Source organism: Oncorhynchus kisutch, linkage group LG8, assembly GCF_002021735.2.
Source record: "Oncorhynchus kisutch isolate 150728-3 linkage group LG8, Okis_V2, whole genome shotgun sequence".
Taxonomy (NCBI): Eukaryota; Metazoa; Chordata; class Actinopteri; order Salmoniformes; family Salmonidae; genus Oncorhynchus; species Oncorhynchus kisutch.
Genome location: NC_034181.2, coordinates 74909741 through 74933994, shown reverse-complemented (window position 1 = coordinate 74933994; position 24254 = coordinate 74909741). Strand labels below are relative to the sequence as shown.

The following is a 24254-nucleotide window of genomic DNA, read 5'->3' as shown; positions in this document are numbered from 1 at the left end:
AGGTAATTAAGATGTAAATGTGACTGTGGGCTGGATGGTGGCTGGTGAGGGAGACAGTGTGGAGCTAGCCATCACACCTGCGATAATAGCAGTGTGCTATTAACATCACCAGGGGTCTGACTGCCACATGGTCTGCTGCATTATCAATGTTTGGAGTGGAGTGATGCACTTGGCTCTTAAATATAGGGCCTGTACTTAACACATGGTGTGTGTGTTTTTTTTACCGTGGTGGGGTTGTAGGAGTGTAAGGCTGCAAGGTTAAGATAGTACCTTGATAGTCAGCCGGTTCTCAGCTGAGCCACCTGGTTGAATAAAGGCTACATTGTCAAATCTAATTAAAAACAATAGCAGTGTTATGTTGTTTTCCATGGTAGCTATGCTTAGTTAAATGATCATTTGAAATGGTACTATTCATTATTTATAATTCTTAGATGATTCTATGAAATATGAATGTGCTTATGATAGTTAGATTAAATGTAATACTTATTTCATAATTCATCTCAATGTAGGCTGCATCCACTCCCAATTTTCCGCTGCAGAAAGCAGACTTGAGTGTATCACTAGTCAGGAGGTGTGTGTGTGTGTGTGTGTGTGTGTGTGTGTGTGTGTGTGTGTGTGTGTGTGTGTGTGTGTGTGTGTGTGTGTGTGTGTGTGTGTGTGTGTGTGTGTGTGTGTGTGTGTGTGTGTGTGTGTGTGTGTGTGTGTGTGTGTGCGCGCGCGCGCGCATGTGCCCACAACCCTCTGGCAGTGATGTCTAGTAGGTACTCTCACGTTCCCGTTTAGCTCCAGTGCCAGGCTGGAGGCTGTGAATGACGGGGCCAGGGGAATCCGAGGGGGGCCAGGGGGATCCGAGGGGGTGCCAAGCTGGCACGTCCTGGGAGATGTTTGTCAGGAGATGTCCCTCCCTCCAGAATGTTTACACTCACAGGGCTGTTACTGGGCTGGCTGGGGGGAAGCTAAACTGTGAGAGCAGCCGTCTTGTGAAAGCCAGGGCTCTTTCTGTGAATATTAACGAGAGAGTAGAGCAGAGAAAAGCAGAGCTATCTGGACAAAACAAAGCTGGGTTTTGAGTTTTAGTGGGATAATAGCCCAGGCTCTTTCACAGCAGAACCCAGGGCACTCTGGGAGAGAGGGGAGGGACACTGAATGGGAGAGGAAGTCATAAAAAAAGCGAACTTCTTTGAAAAGAGACCTATGTGAGTGTACTTGTGTGCATGTGCGTATGTCGTTGTTGTTGTAAGAGAAGGTTTTCGGTTTTCAGACATTAGAGCTAGACAGAATTAACGTAGCTAACTATGACATCATAAAAGTGGAGGGTGAATCACCCTGGTCATGAAAAGGTAAGGAGATTCACGCTATGCTCTTTGCCAGATACTGAGGGGAATAGAAAGGAACACAGACAGACAAGACAGCCAGGCCAAAAAGCTGGGAGGTGACTCAGATTAGAGGGCAGTGTAGTTCTGTTCAATGAGAGAGAGAGAGTCTGCAGACTGCAGCTCTGCTCTGTCTGACACACTGCCTGAGTAGGGCTGAGGAGAGAGAGAGAATGAGAGAGGCAGAAAAAGAAGGGAGAGAGAGAGAGACACGAGAGAGAGAGCGAAAGAGAGTGAGGAAGAGAGATGGAGAGAGAGAGAGTGGGTGAGAGAGAGATGGCACTGCTGTAGCATCACTGAATAAACTCACACATCCCTCTAGGTAGTGAGTGTGGTAGTCATTGGGAAAGAGAGGGAGCTCTCTGAAGTCCCACATCTGACTGTGCTTCAGCTAGTGGGCTAAATGAGTATGACACATTAACCCCTGGGCATCTTCTCCTTCTCTCACAGTGCCAAATACAGAAATACTGTAGACATGATGAGGTATGAAATGCTCAATTCTAATCATAACACATTTTCCTGAATGCGTTTGTCAGAGATAATCTGCCAGCAAGGTTGGGGTCAGTTCCATTTCAATTGTAATTTTTTGTTTACTTCCTGAATTGACTGAATTGAAAAGGAATTGACCCCAACCTTGTCTGCTAGTTGTTATTGCTCTGCAGACATTTCCTTAGTGTAGTCTACACTCAGTGCTTTACGGCGTGGTCCCTATGAAATAAAATAACAGACGGCTTTACAAAGAAGGACCTCTACTACTCCTCACTTTACTTTTCCAGACAGTGACACATTTCAACCACCATAACCTCAGTTCAGTATAATGTGTGTTTGTGCTTGTTTTAAAGAACAATTAAAAATGGAAAGGCGTTCAAAATAAGGCATTATTTTCTTTATAGGGGCAGAGGGGGAAACATGAATGATGTAGAGAACATCTTGAAATACTCATCTGATATATCTCACGCCACTTTGGCCCAGCATGGAGATAGCATGGCAACTGTTGTCCACCCAAGTAAATTGGGATCATTATGCCAACCACGAGAAATAACACTCTGAACCTGAAATACTGTAATATATTAATACTGTTAAACGTTATTACAATAGCCAACCAGCTATAAGATGACACCATTTGAACTAGAATAAGAACACAATAGAAGACAGGGCTAAATTATGTGACGGGAGATTTGCAGTTCTCTTTGTTGCTATTTTGTGATATACTTAAACCTCATACCTCATAGGACCCTCAAACCTCATAACTCCTCAAGGTGTCTAGAGTAAATGTACTGAAGGCAGCTATCTGTCACAGATATACAGTAGTCCCCGGGTGGGGGGGGGGGGGGGGGGTTGTGTAGTGGTACACCCGACCTCCCCTCCCATCCCTCTCCTTCGGCTCCAGGCAAGTCAGGGACAAGCGTGAGATCAATAGCCCCTGTTTGCCCGCAGCATCTCCATTTCTCAGCCGGGCCACTGATGCTAACTATCAATAGCAATAAGGGTCTGTCTGAGACAGAGTTAAAGCGCTGGCCAACCAGCATGGCTGTCTGACGGTGGCTGATAAACATCTTGTGACCAGGACTGCTACAAATAAACCACTTGATATGTTTGAACTTTTCAGGGTTATTTATTGCGAGGATGTATGGTTTTCGTGGTGTTCTCTGACTCGCTCGCTCTCCCTCCATTTTGTTACGTGCATGCATGGCCTTTTGTGGGGTAGTAAGTTACACTGCCTGTTTGGTTGGTTCACCCGAAGAAACGTCATGTTTAATGTTCGCGAGTGTATGTGGTGTTGTAGGGATCATTTCAAGTGTAATTCAGATTTTATTTCTTCCAGTGTCTTAAAAATACATAAACACTCAGCTTTTTGTCTGTGATTTCTTCAAGATGTTTAAAGTGTTTTGTCCTCCTCTAACTCCCATGTCTGAAGGGATGTGTGTCCGTGTAATTCTGACTCCAGTGAAACATTTAACAAACTAAGCATCTCTGTTTCCAAGTATAATTTGTCAATGTCATATGAAAGCAGAATCTGTTTTAAAAGAATATGAAGGATTCCAGAATTAGAATCTTGGTGGTATTCAGAGTGCCAAGGTTGTTATCATTATTCCAACTCAAGCGAGTGGGTTTCATCAAATACAATCAAGTGAATTTGTATCATAACTATGGAGAGTATTTGATGATTGCATCTCTGGGAATGACTGTTTATATATTGAGAAAACGCTCTGGGTCTCTTGGGGGTTTGATTGAACTAATGAGAAACAGACATTGAGGTCCAGTGTATGGATGTGACACAAATACTTTTAAAAATCAAATATCTAATATCCTAAATGTATTTATCACATAAGATTGTTAAATAGAGCAAAACCCACTTATCAAGTGTTGAGCACAGAAATACCACTTCCTGCAAAATAACACACAACACCCTGTGTGTGCAACAATACTCCAAATCTTACTTCAATCAAAAGAGGCAAAGAATTCCATTCAAACAGCCTTATGTGTTATTAAACCCAACCTGGGATTTGAGCATGTATGAACAATTTGACAAACCCCAACCCACAGTGTCCTGTTTTTTAGTGCTGAAAGGAGCTCTCATTCCCCCACCAACATCCTGAAGCCTGTATGTATACTCTAGCTAAGTGTCTCATGGCTGTAAATACAAGATCAACTGTTGGCTCTCTGCTCTCACACCTCACTCCTTCTGATTGGTAGTAAGCCTTTAGGTCAGATACTTATTCATCTACCCACAGCTCTCAACATTAGTACCTGGACAACAGCTAACCTGACAACACACACACACACAAAGTGGAGAAACAGGGTGCTGGAGAGTAATGACCTCTGGCACCACTGTGACTCTTCTGAATGTTTGCTTGTTTTTTCTCAAACAAGCCAGACCTGAAAGGAGAGACTGTAACTCCAACTAAGATCATGTAAATACAAACAAGTTCCTATTGATATGGAGTAATGCTCCAGGAAGTTGTGGAGGGCAACAATGGGGAGACACAATCTGTGGGACAAGTGTAGCAGGGCTGCTAGAGGACAATAGAAGAGGTCTGATCTCTTAATTAATGGACATCATTCTCTGCTGCATGAGGCAGGTACTGAATTTTAATGCAGGCCATTTCAAAGGGATCCCTGCCAAATGTCACATTGTGTTGTCTTATATAGAGTTTTAAACACGGGAGAATTTGACAGAAAATATGATTGTATTTTTATTTTTAAGTGGGTTGTCAGTTCTCTTGCTGTTATTGCTGATGGAAACTTGAAACATCACAAAATCAAGATGATTGACAGGATGTAAACTTACTTATGAATAAATGTTGTCAGAATATTATTTTGTCAAAATATGTATTGAAATAATTTTTATAACTAAGGACACAATATAATATGCAATATCCACAGTTATGTTATCTTGGGGGTTTTGTATCGAATAGCTATAGTTGTATAATACTCTAAACCTTCAGAAGTAACATAGGTCTACTTTACATTCTAGAAGGTTAGCACATGGAAAATAAATGACTATGGCTTTGTGTAGCAGGCTGGTCTCTGCATGAAATCCCTTTAATCAAGACTTTAATCCGCATCAAGGACGGCAGTGTCATGAATGAGGCCATCCTCTGCTTGTCCAGTATTCATCTTGATCATGATTATTGTGAAATGCTTGCGTATGAAATTAAAACACTGACTAATTGATTATATCGTGTTTAGAAGTAGGCCTACCATGGCGTGCATGTCATGTAAAGCACAGAAACTCAACTGAAATGTAAACATTCTAGTAAAGCAATATTCATACTTTCAGCTGGGTATTGTCTTGTCCCATGTCAGTTGATGATGTGTTATTTGCTCGTTTGTCTCCTATTGAAAGCCTTCTTTATCCTCATGAGGCGCACAAGTGAATCTGGATAAATTCCGGATCTTAAAATAGTCCAGTGTTCTTCAACTGTTCGCATGTAAATTAGGCCGATACAACGTAGGCCTACTGGGTAAGTAAATGCCTTGAGGAGTGTAATGAGCGGTAGCCTATACCGGGAAGACGACAGACCGTTATCCGTTTTTTTACAGATTGAAAACCCCCATAAATGTATCCGTGAAACAACTTGTCTAGTTTCTTTACATGAATTAAATAATTTCGAGCTGTTTAGAGCTTCTATAATTCTGTTTTAGCCTCCAGCCCACTAATGCATCTGACCTAGTTCAAAGTGTGATCCAACTAGTTGTAATTCTTTGGGCATCGTGTTTAGAAACCGACAGAACTGTGTGTGAATACTACATGTTGAATGCGGTGTTGCACAAAAGCCCTCTATTACAGAGAGCGCGGGGGGGGGGGGTATTCGCAAGAGACTGATCTATGGGATCCACCAAAAACACAGGTCTCGGGGTGCGGTGGAAATGCCCATTTTGCTTATGCTATTCAATTATGCGGTCAAACGCTCTGTGTTTTCTGAGCAATGATCAATTATCGTATGTCAGTAATAATAGTGAATGATGGGCCCACGCATCTCCCACTCTTATATGCTGCTTATCGATTGCGCATGACAGAGTGAGTGAGCGCGCACTGAGTATGTGCGCGCAAAATACAGCGTCAGTCACTTTACATGCATTGCAAAAATATTCTCCCAAACTCAAAAGAATAAATACTTTTTTCTTGAGTGAAACAACTAACATTAAATTTTTAATTGACTCAATCTTAATGTATAGTCTATGTCTTACTCTAGTAGTACCCGCTTTATGAATATGATATAATTGTTAATAACTTTGTCATATTTTCATTATAAGCGAGAGATGTCCCCCTATACATTTGTTTCCAGTGCTGCCAATTAATTGCCCCTCTCAATGTGGGTGGGAGTGAGTTTCGGACTGCTTTTATTTAACCCCTACCCCCATCCCACGCTTTCATTCCTACACTTATTTCAATTCAGACCCCCAAAATTCTTGCTGTTTGTGTCATTCATCCCGTGATTGTTAACACAGTATAGTCCGACCGTCTGGGGTGAATCTCATTTAAAATGTCTCTCGCTCGGCTGGGCTGCAAATCACCCTGTATACAATCTCACACCAACACTCACATCAATTAACTGCCCATTGATTTTTCAGCCCGGGACATTACAATATTGCAGACCTATTTTCTTGTCCCTCTTAGTTTAACCGCCGATATAATTTTCAGCAAAGTTTCTTTCCCATGGGTATCAATACGAGTAGGCCTATTATTACCCTGTATGACATACAGGTATGTAATTGTATTCCAGTTTCCTTATCATCTCTGTATGAATAGGCTTTATTTTTGTTGGGTTATTTTATTTGATTCCTTTTACCTTTTGAGATATTGAGGGATTGTAAACATAAAACTTTATTCTATAGACTATACTGAAAATGGCACTTCCAATACGACAATCATTTTATCAACATTTGAAAAATATTTATTACTTATTGAGATTCTGTATTGACCTATCAGTGTCCACCAAACAAAAGTAGCTATCACCAATAATTTTCCCCTGTCCCTTCCTCGGCCATTAATAAGTAAATAGGACTCGTCCTAAAAGATAGCTGAAACAAGAGAGGACTAGATCCATCTAGCCTGCAGCAGCTCTTTAAATATTCAGTGAAAAATAATGGCATCCAAGACATCACCTATAGTAACATTATTATCTTCATTTCTCAAAATCAGCCCGACTGATAGCTTCGTTTATCTTTTCCACACAATAAATCTACTAGACACAGAGCAGCTCCTATGGGAACTCCTGCTCTCTTCAAACATTCCCAAGGATGACTCCAGGAGTCATCACGAATAGTGTGTAATTTTAGAACTATGATTGTTATAATTTGTATATTATAATTTGTATTATTATTATTATTATTATAAAATTACTAACGTACATACAGTAGGTTATAAAATGGATTTAGCTATTGGCTTCACATATTCAAAAAAATGTGTTACAATTCAGTTATATTTTTCAACACTTATTATGTGACCTATATTGTATTATAATGCTTTATCAATAAAGATCTTGTCTGGCCCTATTCTCCTCCCGGTTGTATATGCCAGTAGTTCTCGATGTTGAAAAAGTACACATTTATCGTTGTGTTTGGAGCAAAGATCAACGTCTATTCAGTGTAACCTCTATAGTTTTAAATGTATACTATTCTACTATTATTATTCTATTTAAATCCACTTCTTGAATAGCAACGGATTTGTCTTGCATTACAACTGGGCAATAAGGTTCTCATTTTTGTTACAGAACTGATTAAATTATAAACTTGACGTACAGCAAAAAAACATACAAGGCTACCCGTAACATGCTGGGCTACTGTAGGCTACAATTTGGACAAGACGCTGATTGTAGCGAGTTTCCCTAAACAAGCCAATCAATTTATGAAATGAAAGCAACTCCATGTTTCAATGACGCGCAACTTCGTGAAATGTATGCATGATGTGTTGAAGTAGCCTATGTATAGTAAACATCTATAAACAACACAAACATGTCCATGCCTTCGAAACAGAATCATACACTCTTTACTGTCCCCTCCCCTCTACTGGTCAGTCAGTCGTTCACGCTCACACACACACTCGCTCGCGAACCATGCGTTTGAGAATTAGCGAGAGAGAGAGGGGAGAGAGAGATTGCACCTCCTTCGGTTTATGATAGAATAGCCCAGTGACCAATCACGTCATAGGTGGGCTGGGCTCAACATTTCTCACAGTCCTACATGGGCCCTTAAAGTTTGTTTGTTCGCGGAATGCGATGTGTGATGAAAACGTGTTACTAACACCGTTCGGCGATAATCAAATGAATCTGATTTGGATATTCGATACATATCTTGGAGTTCCGAGACACCTACGGTGCCGTTACGCACGAGCCTCTTATAGTCGATAAACGTTTTCCTCGCTGCCTTGAGGCACCACCAACCAACGATTAGGTATTGGTGTTTCAACATACAAGATCTGAATTACAACGACCTCAATGCAAATCTGAAAGGAGGATATGCACAGCAACAGCGACCAGAGTTGTGGAAAGTATTTGTATGTGAGATCACGGAGGTTTCACCGTGAGCGTCTCGTCAGTTCAAATTGACCTAACTCTGCTGGGTTTGATCGCTGCTTGGTCAATAGGAAAGATACGGTTCCGCGCATGGACTGAAGACTCTGACATTCCACTAGTAGCCAAAATAAGCTTTACGTAGCTACCAGCTGGTTGCTAAGAAGGGTTAAACTGTATCTAAAGGGAGTTGGAAAACCCAGCCTTTTCTTCCACACGGATCAACTCATTGGGTGGGAGCTGAGAGAGAGACAAGAGTCCCCAGCAAATCAGGACCTAATTGATTAAAGAGACTTAATTTGAATAGGGGGCTGGCGAGGTGCCAATCGCCTTTCAAAGAACCCTCTTATGATTAATCGCAAAGCATTATTGATAATCATAACAGGACAAATGCGCTGTGGATGGACTCGATTTTTGTAATTTTCAGCAGATTTTTTAGTAATTTTTTATTCTTTCTTGGCTGATGTGTGAGCCAGCATGTCGCGGAGGAAACAAGCAAAGCCGCAACATTTCCAATCGGACCCTCATCTGGCCTTATCCAAGCACAATGGTAAGTTCGGGCAATGGATCGCTCTTATCCAAGCTACTATCTTTTAATAGCTGGTTTTCAGATGTTTTTGTCTTTTTATGATCGTTGCTTTTTGGATAGGAACTCTTCCCCCTTTCTTTTATAAGTTAGACAAAAAAAATATGAATTCATGCAATTTACAGTCTCAAAATCAGCTTATCATAACAAGACACATTTGTTATATATATAGACTATCTACTGTATGATCGAACTATGGCCCGTGCCTTTTCTATATCGCTCTAAGACACAGTCAAATACTTTTATACTTGAAAATATCATATTATTGCGTTTTGTTGTTCATATTACTTTAGAATTCAACTTTATGTTACAAAATATAACCGTGTAAAAGTGCATGCGTTATACTCTTGTTATTAAGCTGCTTAGCCTACCTTTACCTCGACATAGGCTTCTATGTAGCCTACACTTTTAGAATTCACTTTTTAGAACACGTTGTGTGGTAGGCTACAAAGATTGATTTTTTAATCAACATTTTTGTCTTACACACTTTGAAGCAAGTTTCCTCAATTGCTGCTGCAAGCAAAGTTGCTGCAGCGAAAGGCTCGTTTAAGTTTCTGCTTTTGTAGTCGACTTAGTTTCACTCCAATCGTTGCCCAACTGTACTCTATGCACGGACAAGTACTTGTGCGTCGAAATAACCAGTATTGTCTTAAATGTTTGCACGCTATTTTGGGTTTAGGCCTATATAGAAAATAAATAATCATTTGCATACTCGCGTAAAGTTTCTACTGTTTCTGACTGTCCTGTACATAGGCTAGTCTACAAAGTCGGTATTTCTCTGCCAAGCCTTGGCTGGATGAAAATAAAATGATAAGAAAATATAAACATTTGCTTGAATGATCGATTTTCAGTTTGTTGACATCTTGTGATCTTAATGGCGGATGGTAAACATTCGTTTACAAATTATATGGCTTTTAAACCCCAATCTCAATGTGATGCACCAGAACACTGAAACCAAAATGACCTTTTTTTAAATGTATTTTTAACTAGGCAAATCAGTTAAGAACAACTTCTTATTTACAAGGACGGCCTAGGAACAGTGGGTTAGCTGCCTTGTTCAGGGGTAGAACGACATATTATTTTCCTTGTTAGCTCAGGATTCGATCTAGAAACCTTTCGGTTATTGGCCCAACCACTAGGCTACCTGTCGCCACCTTATAGTTATTATGTATATCCTTATTTAATGTTAATACATTATAATGGTTTTAAGTTCAGTCGCATGCACACTTTTTATTTACTTCCTACATTTCCCTTGTGTATTTAAAAAAAATAATTGAACATGGAAAGTCAGTTCAGAACAAATTCGTATTTTCAATGACAGCCTAGGAACAGTGGGTTAACTGCCTTGTTCAGGGGCAGAAATACATATTTTTACCTTGTCAGCTCAGGAATTCGAGCTTGCAACCTTTCGGTTACTAGTCCAACGCTCAACCACTAGGCTACCTGCCGGTGTATATTCCTAAACCATCATTTTCAAAATATTAAAAAACTTAAATGTTAGAATAGGTGACATACTGCTTCCGATTCTCTCTCTTTCGCCCCCGCCCCCCTCTCTCTCTTTCTCTCTCTCACACACACACACACACACACACACTGAGAGAAAACGAGAGAGAAAGAAATAGTAGAAATAGTGAGGGACAGAGGCCTGTTATTTTACGATAGAAGTTAACTTCTCCTTGAAACTTCTACCTATAATTTTCAAAAATACGTAAAAGGTTTATGTTAATTTACTTTAACAAAAGCTCAGCACCAAATTACCTCACGTCATGAAAATTAGATAGTATAAAGATAATGTCAAGTTGTGGTTGAGACCATCAAAAAGATGGCGACAGTGGTTGAATGAATCTTATTATGCAACTACCTTGGTTGCTTTTGGAACGCTTTGTCACCTTTGCGAGTTTCCACTACTCCGGAGTGACCAGCTGACCATCTCTGTTAAGTCCACCCAACAGTCACGTTTCCTTTTATGATGATATATTTGATCAAATTATGTTTTCCAACGAGACTTACAACAAGCTGGGATTTAATTTTCTATTGCTAAAGATGTGCTTTAGACCTGCTGTGAAAACCAGGTTATGGAAGTATTTTTTTATAGGCCTACAACACCCATAGCCATAACTTTCACCCTATGGTGTTTGTAAGGTATTTTGATGCGGCAAAGTTTAAGTTTCACTGTCTTAAGAATAGCAAGCAATTTGCAGATTATTAAGGTTTGTATAGATATATTGCCTCAAACGTACAATTTACTGAAATAACTATTTTCAAAATGGTTGAATGGTCGTAGTGAAACGACAGTAGTTTCTATCTAACATTCTAGAATTGTAAATGTATTTTAAAAAGTCTCACATATATAGTAGATTTAAGTGTTGCATTTTATCTGTTCATTAGTTTAAATGGAAGTTAGATTAGGCTTTGTCTTTTTGCAGACTATATTGTCATTGCACTAGCTTTTTTCAAGGAAATCATAAGCTCCTATCTCTGATACAGATTACATTTGACTTGTTTGTAGTTACTGCTCTATAGTAGCCCATATTACACATATTACACACAGTATTACTATTACTACTATTAATATATGTTTATTAGAAGTGTTTGCCATGACATAGCCTACAGAAAGGAAACTCTAGAGGCTCTTTAACTGACCCTATATGGCTGATTTTTCCATACATATTGTCTATGTATTTTCCTTCTGAGGAGTTGTATGGAAATATATTTTCATCGAGACAGTCAATTTAGTTTGACTTATTTTTCATATATAACTAATCTATATTTTTGGACTGACTTGACATTGTCCATGTTTTAAGCTCTTTCAGTGTGTGTACAACTATGTTGTTTGCAGTATCCTTTAAAAAACATGTTATGCCAGCTGTAAATAAAGGTCTGTTTCACCCAAATTAAACCTGGCATAAGAAGCATTTACTTCTACCTAAGGTTGCATGATTTGGTTGGAACCAAGGATCAATGCAAAACATAGTCTATACCTAGAATCATACTTGTTTTTCCTTGACCGCTGCATTTCCCCTAAAATGTAATAAAGTAGTGAATAGTAACTTTAGTCATTCTCTGTCAGCAGACTGGTGCCTACTGAGTTTCACAATAAATAACCCAAATGCATCATGCATTAAACAAGCTGAAAATGCAATACCTGTAATTATGGGTTAGGGACATGGAATACTTGCATTTCTGGTAATTGTTTGATAATTCTAGAATGTGTGCTCATGACTGAGAGATCTCCTGTTTGTGTGGAACTGGAAAGTCCTCAGGAGTCTCTGTATGCAAAATAAAAAGAGGGAGGCTAACATTCCCAATACATTTTAAGGCGATGCTGAGGGCATTTTGCCACTGGGTAGTTAGTGTACGAGGTTGAAAGTCAAGGCTGTCTGTCTCTCATCTCGTTCCTCCGAGAGAGAGAGAGTTCTCGGGTGGGATGTTCAGCTGTTTTAACCTTTGCCAGGGTCCCCCTGTGTCTCCCTGTGTGAAGTTGATGAGAGTTCAGGCTGCAGTGTGTTCTCCTGTACCTCGTCATTGACCCCGCTGATCAGAGCCACAGGGGCCTAGCAGGGACCCTGTCCTATATTTGTGATGGGGGGGGGGGGGGTCTTATCAGTGTGACCGCCATCCACTTCCACCCTGCAAGAGTAGCCCCCCCAGAGGGAGATCGGCAGGGCGGTCCCCAGCCCTTCGCACTGTTGTACCCCGCAAACAACAGGGATTCAGTTACTTGTCATTTTGCCAATGTTTATAAAGTGGAAGGCTGAGATGTATGCCGGCTGAAGGACTTGCTTGCTTTTCTCCCTTCTCCTCCCCTTTAAGCTTTAATCATGTCACCAGGGCAGAGCTGCTAAGGCTGGGGCTTGTCCATCCGGGAAACGGCAGCTATAGTGGAACCCCATCTAGTGTTCACTGGGATGTTTCCAGTGAGGCCAGCAGTGTGAGGGCTGGAGAGGAGGTGGGTTAGCTCAGGCATGCATCAGGCATCAGACATCCTACTGAATTCACAAGTGTCAAGAGACTTGAAGCCAGCGTCCCTACAAAGTAACGTAGGAACTCTCAAAAAGCTACTCTGTCATATTTTCTACTAATCCACATCTCTATATCCCTTATTATTTACTCTCTTCTGTCCTTTTATACAGCTCTCTGTTTTGGCATGTGTCTCTTCTGTCCTTTTATACAGCTCTCTGTTTTGGCATGTGTCTCTTCTGCCTCCCTGAAGGCCTGTGCTCTGGTGACTCCTTGTAGCATGATGATTTTTATACAGTTTTTATACAGAGTAACGCATTATTTTTATTCAGAGATCATCCTCGGCTATTTTTTAAACATTGACTAATTTATGCACTGTTGCTGTAGACATTTGGGTGTTGTGTGTATTGTAGCTGTTCTCATTTGTTGGCATTATTTTCATAGTATTTGTTTTCTTTATTCATAAAGACATCAGATGAACAAAATATTAAATATCATCTCTTTTTAAGTGCATGTCTACTTATGTAAACAAACATGATTACATGTCAGTACATGATTATAGATTTAAGACTTTCAAATACTCCATGCTTCTGAGATGTTTAACCCTTTTTAATAGTCAAGGTGGTGGTATGGAAATAGCTTCTTGTGAAAGAACACATTTGAGATGGAATAATTTGATTGTTTTAATTGGACCACTATTTGCTTTACAATCACTGAGTATTTATGAAGGAAGGGGGTGGGGTGGGGTGTGCTGGGTGTTGAGAGTAACACACTTTGAGATTTAGAAAGTGAATTTACCCCTTGGTCGGTCAAATCCTAGCCTGTTACAAGTACGTTATTATTAGGGACATATATATTGTGGTTTCAGTGAATGTTATGAGAAGTTGATAACAGAGTTACATTTGGGCATATGCTCTTTGTTTTATTTTTCTCTGTGGTTTTGGATATAGTTATTTTGGTCGCTAAACATGATCATGTTTAGATAGAATCCACAATGTAATACAATCCACAATGTCCAGTTTCCATTCACTTGACGAATGAGAGAATGTTACATTGAAAGATAGTTATTACTGACTGCCTAACTAAATAAGTTACCCACAGGTCTCTGAAGAAACTTGAGCTAGTCACTTGTTCTTAGTGTTTTCATACAGATTCCATTAGACAGTTTAAACAAACCTTTGGATGTATGGAATCTTAAATCCTTTAAAAATATATATTTATGAAATGTGGAAATAGTAGCTTGCGGCTTCAACATGTGTGTCATCACTACACTCCAGTGCACTTTAATCTAGTAAGAGAATAAGAATTAACGCTATGAACTTGATGTTTACATTTTTGCTTTGATAGTGCACTTTTGTATGTTTGTAAAAGTTTGCTCCTGTAACCTCTAGGTAACTTTTTTAAGTTCTTGAAGTGCGGTTCAAGCGCTTTTATTTAGTTGTTGACTTTGGATAGTTTTCTCACATTTTTGTTTAGCTACATTAGTGTTTCCTACAGCAGTGTATTCAGGACATTGTGTAAATTGATGTATTTCCTCTTACATAAAATCCACTTTCATTAGTTCACATGGTCAACCAATACCAAACAAAGCTACTCTTCCTTCCCACGAGGTAAATCAAACACATTTTTCATTACTGACGCTTTCAGGGGGGGCTGCATGGTTGATATTAAAAAGTTACCATTAATGTTCGAGCGAGTCTTCTCCGTTTGCATGGTTAGAGTGGTGTGAGTCTGGGTTTTACTGTCATGGCAACTTTGCGTTATCTGATGTCCCAGAGCAGAGAAACGTTGAGGGAGATAATCCCTGAATTAAACAGGATCTGCTTTGAGTTGGCCAAGATGAGCAGACCAGGCCAGGCCAGGCCGTGCCGACAAGCCCACCGCTCCCATGCTGTGTGAACAATGGGAAGCCATCCTGTCTCAGTGGGGCAGGGCCGCACTCATCTCTCTCTCTCTCTCTCTCTCTCTCTCTGTCTCTCTGTCTCTCTCTGTCTCTGTCTCTGTCTCTGGGTTTCATTTTCAAATGAACCCTCCTCCCTTTCCACCCGTGATGAAAATGTAGATCGCCGGGGCCCACAATGAAAGGGATTCATAGAGAATTGCAATTTGTAAATCAACTTGTATGTTAAACAGTGAGATTTTGGTTTGACAAAAAGAAGATAGAATGAGGAAAGTCTGGAGCACAGCAGTGGCACAGGGGTGTTGACTCGCCTTTTGTTCTTTTCACACTGACCCCTGTGTTTGTTGAATGGAAATTGCATAACCAAGACCAGTTTCTTTGCACATTTAAAAGACAATTATTCATTTTGAGTATTCTTATTGGTTGGTATTGAATTGCCTGTTGCTTAAAACTGGTGTGGCCAGTTGCTTGGTTTTGGGCAGCAAGCTGTTCATTCTAATATATATGACAGCAGCTCCACTCATAGGTCTTGACTCATTTATTGACACATTTGTAGTTATGTTTTGGTTTTATTTTTCCCTGGAAGGTGTGTATATATATATATATATATATATATAGCACTGTGATACTTATAGATTTACATCAATACAAATTAACAGTTTTTGATACAAGGTTTTATACTTTATGTTTTACTCTTCATTTTATATTCGGTACCATAATGTGTTTTATTTATTTTATGTTATGTAAATTTATTAAATATACATAACATATTTATAAAAACATGTGTTATGTAAACATTACAGATATTTTAGTAAAAACAAAATGTATAATTCTTATTGATATCAGTACAATAATGGCATATATAATTCTGCACTGTCTTTGTTGAGTGTCCGAGTGGCTAGAGAGAACAATCTGGAATCCAAAGGTTCTGTTTATTGTGGCTGTCAGATTCCGATTGCAGCCTGACGGGATACAAATTAGCTTAGTGACAGGGATAACCTGTCCAAGATGCCTGTAGTTGAGTTGAAAATGAGCAAAGTTGACAGCAAATTGAAAGTCTAATAAGTCCTTCAAATGGTTGATTTGCACTCAATGGACAAGTAGACATGGAGGAGTATGAAATATTGGAAATCAATGCTTCTCTATGAAATGTCATTAAGCCCCAATGTCCTCACTTCATAGTATTTTATATGTTGATGGATTATCTATAGAAAATTATTACTTAAAAGATTGTTGGCTTGATGAAACCAGATGTACATCTTCAAAGATCACTTTTAGGCAATATTTGAACAAGTATTATTGATTTCCATTATTTTCTTATCCTGTTTCTCAGAGCCACCACATTAAAAGGGGTCTTTTTCACATTTTTTTTGGTTTATTGTTGCTTTTTTGATGGTTGTTTTTTGTGAACATATCAAGCAGATAAGTGTAAAACTGATTAATTTAAGATGAACAACAAAGGAATTTGAATAGATAAAGCTGCCTCTTCAGCTGAAAAACATTTCTAATCACTAATCCTCTGTTTCCCCCTCCTGTGTTTTTCAGGGGACACAGAAGAGCCCTGCTCGGAGGAAGACCCCCCCTGCAAGGAGTCAGATGCCCATGTCTGTAGCAGATGTTGTGCTGAGTTCTTTGAACTATCAGATCTTGAACAACACCAGAAGAATTGCACTAAGAATCAATTAGTTCTGATAGTGAATGAGAATCCTGCCTCTCCTTCCGGAACCTTCTCGCCTGGCTCCCCTCCACATAATCCTGATGAGCAGATGAATGACACGGTTAATAACACTGATCAAGCGCAGTGCAGTGACCTTTTAGAGCATAACGCTCTTGACAAAGAAGAATCCATGGACGTCGACGTTTCCGAAATCAACGCTCATCCTGGCCACGACAATGATGGAGGCAGCAGCCACATGGAGGGAGGCAGTAACATCAACATGAACACGGGCGAGGGAAATGGCCACAGTTCCAGCAGGAACAGCTCCGGAACAGCACCGGGCACCTCGATCGTCTCTGCCCCTCAGCTACCTCCGCTCGGCAACCTGACTGACCTGGGGAGCATCTCTATGATCAACAGCAACGTCATCATCGAAAACCTGCAGAGCACCAAAGTGGCTGTGGCCCAGTTCTCCCAGGAGATGCAGCGCTCCTCTGGGTCTGGGTCCGGGGCCACGAGGGTGGCAGTGCCGGCCCTGATGGAGCAACTTCTGGGCCTGCAGCAGCAACAGATCCACCAGCTGCAGCTCATTGAACAGATCCGTCACCAGATCCTGCTACTGGCCTCCCAGTCCCCTGAAATGCAGGTGCCCCCCAGCATCTCCACACCAGGAGGCTCGTTGGGGCCGTCAGCCAACCCACTGACCACGCTCAGCTCCCATCTCTCTCAGCAGCTGGCTGCAGCCGCAGGCTTAGCACAGAGCCTGGCCAGCCAGTCTGCCAGCATCAGCAGCCTGAAGCAGCTGGCTGAAAGGGTGCAGCTACCTCAGAGCAACAACCCCAGCAGCGGTGAATCATCTCAGAGCATCAGCTCACTGGGGTCGTCCACAGTCAACAACTTCCAGTCGTCATCTGACAAGAGGTCAATACATGCGATCAGCAGCAACCTCCACTCTCAGCTCAGTAACCCATCACACACTAAGTCATCCATGCCAGCCTTTGGGATAGGTAGCCTGTTGAACCCTGTAACTAATCCACATCTACCTCAGCCCCCGTCTGGAAACCACCTATTTTCCAGCTCCCTGCCCAGTATTGGCACCACAGTGGAGGACCTCAACTCTCTGGCTGCGCTGGCCCAGAGGAAAGGCAAGCCACCAAACGTAACTTCATTTGAACCCAAGAGCAGCTCAGAGGAGGCGTTCTTCAAGCATAAGTGCAGATTTTGTGCCAAGGTGTTTGGGAGTGACAGTGCCTTGCAGATCCACCTGCGATCTCACACAGGTGAGAGGCCGTACAAGTGTAACATCTGTGGCAATCGCTTCTCCACCCGCGGTAACTTGAAGGTCCACTTCCAGCGTCATAAAGAGAAGTATCCACATGTTCAGATGAATCCATACCCTGTCCCCGAGCATTTAGACAATATTCCAACGAGCACCGGCATTCCATATGGCATGTCAATGCCTCCAGAGAAGCCTGTGACCAGCTGGCTGGACAGCAAACCTGTTCTCTCCACTCTGACCTCGTCAGTGGGCATGCTGCTCCCACCAACCATGCCCAGCCTGCCACCATTCATTAAAAAAGAAGATCATTCGGTAGCCATAACCAGCCCCTCCTTTTCCACAAAGACTGACTCCGGTTGTGACGCTGCTGAGCCATCAATGAAAAGCAATGACGGGTTGTCTGAAGAAGCTGCGGCCCTGCCTACATCAAACGGGAAAACTGAAGAGGGCAATCACTCGTCGAGCTTCATGCCGAGTGTGAGCTCTGAGTCTGAGCGCAACACAGAATACACAACCTCCAACAGCCCACCTATGATGACCAACCCTCTCATGCCCCTCATGTCTGAGCATTTCAAGGCTAAGTTCCCGTTCGGGGGCCTCTTGGACCCGCTCCAGGGATCGGAGACCTCCAAGCTGCAGCAGCTGGTGGAGAACATCGACAGGAAGTTGACGGACCCCAATGAGTGTGTCATCTGCCACCGTGTGCTCAGCTGTCAGAGCGCTCTGAAAATGCACTACCGTACTCACACTGGAGAGAGGCCCTTCAAGTGTAAAGTGTGTGGCAGAGCCTTCACCACCAAAGGGAACCTGAAGACCCACTACACCGTCCACCGGGCCATGCCTCCACTCAGGGTCCATCACTCCTGCCCCATCTGCCAGAAGAAGTTCACCAACGCAGTGGTCCTGCAGCAGCACATCCGAATGCACATGGGAGGGCAGATCCCAAACACCCCACTGCCAGACAGCTACCCTGAGTCCATGGGCTCTGACACAGGCTCCTTTGATGAGAGGAACTTCGATGAGAACTTTGATGATCTGGACAACTTTTCTGATGATGATATGGAGGGGATGGAGGGAGTGGAAGGGATGGAAGACGGCCCTGATAGCAGCGTCCCAGACACCCCTAAGTCAGCCGATGCCTCCCAAGACAGCCTGTGCAATTCCCCCTCTCACCCCGAGATGGTCGTCCAGGACGGGCAGGAGAAAAACCATCATGCCCATCACAACGCCTACCACAATACCCACCATGATATTGACTATAGAATCCACCACAACAACCTCCATAACAATCAACATCACAGCCACCATGACAACCACCATAACAATCATCTTAACAACCACCATGACAATCAGCATAACAGCCATCATAACCCCCACCAGAGGCTGGTAGAGGAGCTGCAGACCAGCAGAATGAAGGCCATGGGGAACAGAGGTTCAATGGAAGGGGACTGCCTCACTAACGACTCCTCATCCCTGGGTGGGGACATCGAGAGCCCAAGTGCCGGGAGTCCAGCAGTGTCAGAATCTACCTCTTCCATGCAGCCCCCATCCCCTACCAATGGGCACCCCCAACATCAACGTAAATCCCCCAGCTTGGAGGAAAGACAGGAGAGGCAGGAGAGACAGGAGAGGCACCAGAGAGCTATGTCCCTGGATCACATCAGTGCCAGCCTCATGCAGCATCACCCCTCTAGCATCGGGGCCCTGGACCTGACATCCTGCAACCCGTCTAAAGACCCACTGGGCATGCTCTTCCCATTCCGTGAGCGCGGCACGTTCAAGAACACAGCCTGTGACATCTGTGGGAAGACGTTTGCATGTCAGAGTGCCTTGGACATCCACTACCGAAGCCATACCAAAGAAAGGCCGTTCATTTGCACGGCCTGTAACCGGGGCTTCTCGACCAAGGGCAACCTGAAGCAGCACATGCTCACCCACCAGATGAGGGACTTGCCCTCGCAGCTCTTCGAACCCTCTAACACCAGCCTCTCCTCCAGTCCGACCCCCTCCCTCCTCTCTGTGAACTCCCTGTCCTCCATGATCAAATCAGAGGTCAACGGCTTCCTCCACGGCCTCCACCACCATCAGGACCACCACAGGGACCACCACAGGGACCACCACAGGGACCACCATATCGACCATCACAGGGAACACCACAGGGAACACCACAAGGACCACCAGGACCGGGATCACCATAAGGACATGGCAAGTAACATGCCCCACGGCCTGGTGACCACCTCGGACTCTGCATCCCCGGTGCTCTCAGCCTCTGCCCCTCTACGCCGGACACCCAAGCAGCACTACTGCAACACTTGTGGGAAGACCTTCTCCTCCTCTAGCGCTCTGCAGATACATGAGAGGACCCACACTGGGGAGAAGCCCTTCGCCTGTCACATCTGTGGTCGGGCTTTCACCACCAAAGGAAATCTCAAGGTAATTGTATGATTATAAACATTATGAATGCAATAGGTAATATACACACATATTCAATATCTCAGGGCAATTGTATATTTAAAAACATTATGAATGGAATTGGAAAATGTTCACATATTTATTAATGAATATCTATAGGAGGAGTATAAAAATCACCAGAATTTTGATCCACAACTTTGAGTAACAAATTGAAGTGTGTTATGTCAGTGCCATTCGGAGGCAGTAATGTTCTATAATTGATGAAAGAACCAGCTCAGCGGAAAGGTTGAATCACCCCATTAATATGATTATTGGGTAGAAACCTGAGAATGTGATCAGCAGAGCACAGCTGGGAATGGTTCAGTTAACAGCATTAACTACAGTTACTAGAGGCAACCATCCTCAGTTTTCCAGAGTTTACCCCATGAAAATCCCAGTTTCCCTTTGACCATTTGGAAAAGGTGATAAACCTCAGAGATAAACAGGAACTGAAGGGCCAAATGTGATCACACCACTCAACTGTGTGAAATCAAGGTGGTGAAACATAGAAAGGTGTAATATTTAGGAAGCATTGTCAAATGTATAACCAGATTGCAATTACCTGGTAATCAGCACCAGTTATAGTTTACACCCTTGTTGATATAAAAAAAACAATACCCTTATTATTTGTAGCAAGATTTCACATTTTGCTGATGCTATGATTTTGTAGTGTGTTTTTATTAAAATAATGTATAATTTCTAGCAAGTGATATTTTAAAACATGTTATCACTCTAGACAACACAATCAGTTGTGTATCTGACACCTCCATATTTCTACATTGATTTAAAAAGAATAACATGAATTATCTGTAACAGTCATCCTTTCAGGATCAAAAGAAGAAGAGAAAGACATTGTCCTCGTTGGGGAAGGGCTTAGCAGGGGAAACATCAGATGTAATACTGGCCAGGGCAATGAGAGTGGGCACTGCAATTTCAACCAAAGCACAAGGGTCTCCCTCATGAGACGTTTGAATGAAGGTTTCAGATTAAATGCAGTATTTCATCCTAGCCATAATAAAATGGTTACACCATGCCATTGTCCCCACGCCGTTCACAGCTCACTGCACCAATCCTCCTGTTGCACCCAGGGTGCTGAACTATTTTAATACTAACTTGCTGTTTATTATTTTAAAAAATTCTGTTGCATCATCTGTTACTATGTGCCTTTGTCGTGGCCAAGTTTGAAATATTTCTGATTTGCGTCCTCTCTCTGTATCTCTGTTTCTCTTTCCAGGTTCATATGGGGACACACATGTGGAACAGCGCCCCTGCCAGACGCGGCCGCCGGCTCTCTGTAGACGGCTCCATGGCCTTCCTGGGTACCAACCCTGTCAAGTTCCCAGAGATCTTCCAGAAGGACATGGCATCTAGGTTGGGCAACGGAGACCCGGCTAGCTTCTGGAACCAGTACGCTGCAGCGTTTTCCAGTGGCTTGGCCATGAAGACCAACGAGATCTCTGTCATCCAGAACGGAGGCCTGCCATCTCTGTCGGGGAGCATGGGGAACGGGGGCAGCTCGCCCGTGGGCGGCCTCACAGGCAACCTGGAGAAGCTGCACAGTACAGAATCCAATGCCGCTCTGGCTGGCCTGGAGAAAATGGCCAACGCAGAGAACGGGACCCACTTCCGATTCACACGTTTCATGGAGGACAACAAAGAGATTGCCACAAACTAGAGACCTTTTCCCTCTCATATGTACACACACACACACACACACACACACACACACACACACACACACACACACACACACACACACACACACATACACATACACATACACACACATAGTGATTGAAAAGAGAAAGAGAACCAGGCAAAGACAAAGAATGACTTGGCTTTGGCTTGCCTTTGAAACTTTACCAACATGAGTGTGAAGAGAAGTTGCTTTTTTGTACAATGTACAACATGTTATAGTTTTAAGGAGCTTATTTATTAGTGATTATAACCTTGCTTGGAACCAAGTGGAAGCATTAACAGTTAGTTTTTTTCTGTTCTACAGCCACAATGGGTATGAGCTGAAAGTGAGCTGTTGAAACTTTAGCATATCTTTACCTTGGCATTAAGTTATTTTTGGTCTGTAGTATATAGCTTTAACACAACTGTTGATGTTCATGTGATGCATTAGATCTGTAATAAGTGAAACAGAATGGCTGTAAATAATGTACACTGATCTACTCTAGATGGTCTAACAGATGTGTATTAACGTTCCCCCTTGAAAAAAATCATTGAGACTTCAGGCAAGGGACTATGATTACACTGTAGTCATTTCCTTATCAACCGCTGTTGATCTTTTATTTAAGGAAAAAGAAAGCATTCAAGCTTTTCAAGTGTTTATTTAGAGTTACAGTAGGCATTTCAAGTGTTTATTTAGAGTTACAGTAGGCATTTCAAGTGTTTATTTAGAGTTACAGTAGGCATTTCAAGTGTTTATTTAGAGTTACAGTAGGCATTTCTAGTGTTTATTTAGAGTTACAGTAGGCCTAACCTGTTTTGTTCGTTAATGTTATTCTATTATTGTCCTTTTTTTCTTTCTTCCATAGTTCCAGTTTTTTTTCTTTATCTTTTTTGTTTTGTTGCTTTTTGGTGTAAAGTTTAACACAAAACAGTTGTGTTGTTAGAGGAGATGATGAATTCAGAGAGGTCCACTTCCTGGTTTGAAGTGAGAAGAGAGCCAATCATGTGGGTGGGATTCTCCTATAGGTCATCTGCTGGATTTCCACATTGCTGCTATGTCCTCAGCATCCTCATTGGCATCAAGTGCAACATATGTGTTGACGTCTATGTAAATAATGTGAGACGTGGGAACTAGAAATTCCATCACAACAAAATGTACATATAAAGCTCATAAGATAAAGTCCATCTTGGCTAGGGGACAAATGATAGTGTTTTTATAAATATAAATATATATTAGGTTTGACAACCTTCGGACTGTTACATGCACTTTCTTGGAAAGTTGGAAGATCTTTATGGGTCCAGTTTCTCTACACTTTAATACCTACTAACAACTAAGATACTGTCATTCTTTACTCTATCATTCAAATACATCCGTTTTCCAAAAGAAAACTATGAGTGTGTGTGTCTCTTCATTCTCTTTTGTTTCTTTCTGTTTTGTATGCTTTATGATTGGAGATAATGGGGGTTTGGAATAATTGGAGAGTTTTCACTTTTGAAATGTGGTCTTGTCATGTTATTTGAGGGATCAGATATTTTTTTTGTAGATTCAACTTTTAAATTGGAGTTTAAATATGCACTTATGAAATCATACTGTATCATGGATCTATAACACTGGTCAATTAATGTATCTCCCCTCTCATTTTCGACTGGCACTTGTTGTGAAGCAGTAATTAAAAAGTGAAGCAGTATTGTGAAGCAGTATTAAACATGTAAAAGTGATTTGCATGATTGTGTCAAACAATCTGAGTTCGGATGTAGAAGTAATCAATGAGGACACCTGGGTTGTGGTGATCGGTCATAAAACAAATATGCGATAGCAGAAAAAATATGCTATAGTCACATTTCTTAGTTCATCATTCCTGCTGTTGTCAGTCAATTGAATCTTTAATTAAAGAATCGACCGGTCCCGAAAACCTCTGTCTTTGAAAGGCTTGATGTGATGGATTTAGAAGACTCGTCGTCACAGTCTAGGCCTAGGGTAACACTCTCTGTTACTCATCATACGTTTGAATCCATGTTTCACCGGAGTGAAATTAGAAACGAAGTGAATGGAAACAATTGGGGTGTCCGGGCTGTATGCCTATGCAGATTGCAGACCACGTTTCGTTCAAATGTAAAAAAGAATGCATAATTATATTCTTAATGATGGCCAGAATAGGCCTTATAAATTACATCAAAGTGAACAACAACTTTTTTAAACTGTCGCTAAATTAACCAATTTAGGCATACAATGTGTCATGACGCATACAATTTGAATATTCGGTGATAGAAAATATTAATTTTTGTTTTGAATTAGTGTGCTAAAACAGGCTGCATTGTTAATTTATGTGTAACGCCTCACAAAACTAGAGC

The 24254-nt window shown here is 41.8% G+C and overlaps 1 protein-coding gene across 1 annotated transcript; it reads left to right on the top strand.

The window, feature by feature from the left end:
• The first annotated feature begins 7944 nt into the window (after window positions 1-7944).
• LOC109879122 (sal-like protein 1) lies at window positions 7945-23291 on the top strand. The gene is made up of 3 exons (XM_031831222.1): window positions 7945-8942; window positions 16384-20207; window positions 21460-23291. The coding sequence occupies exons 1-3, from the start codon at window positions 8870-8872 to the stop codon at window positions 21898-21900; spliced, it is 4338 nt and encodes a 1445-aa protein (XP_031687082.1). The 5' UTR covers window positions 7945-8869; the 3' UTR covers window positions 21901-23291.
• The last annotated feature ends 963 nt before the right edge of the window (window positions 23292-24254 follow it).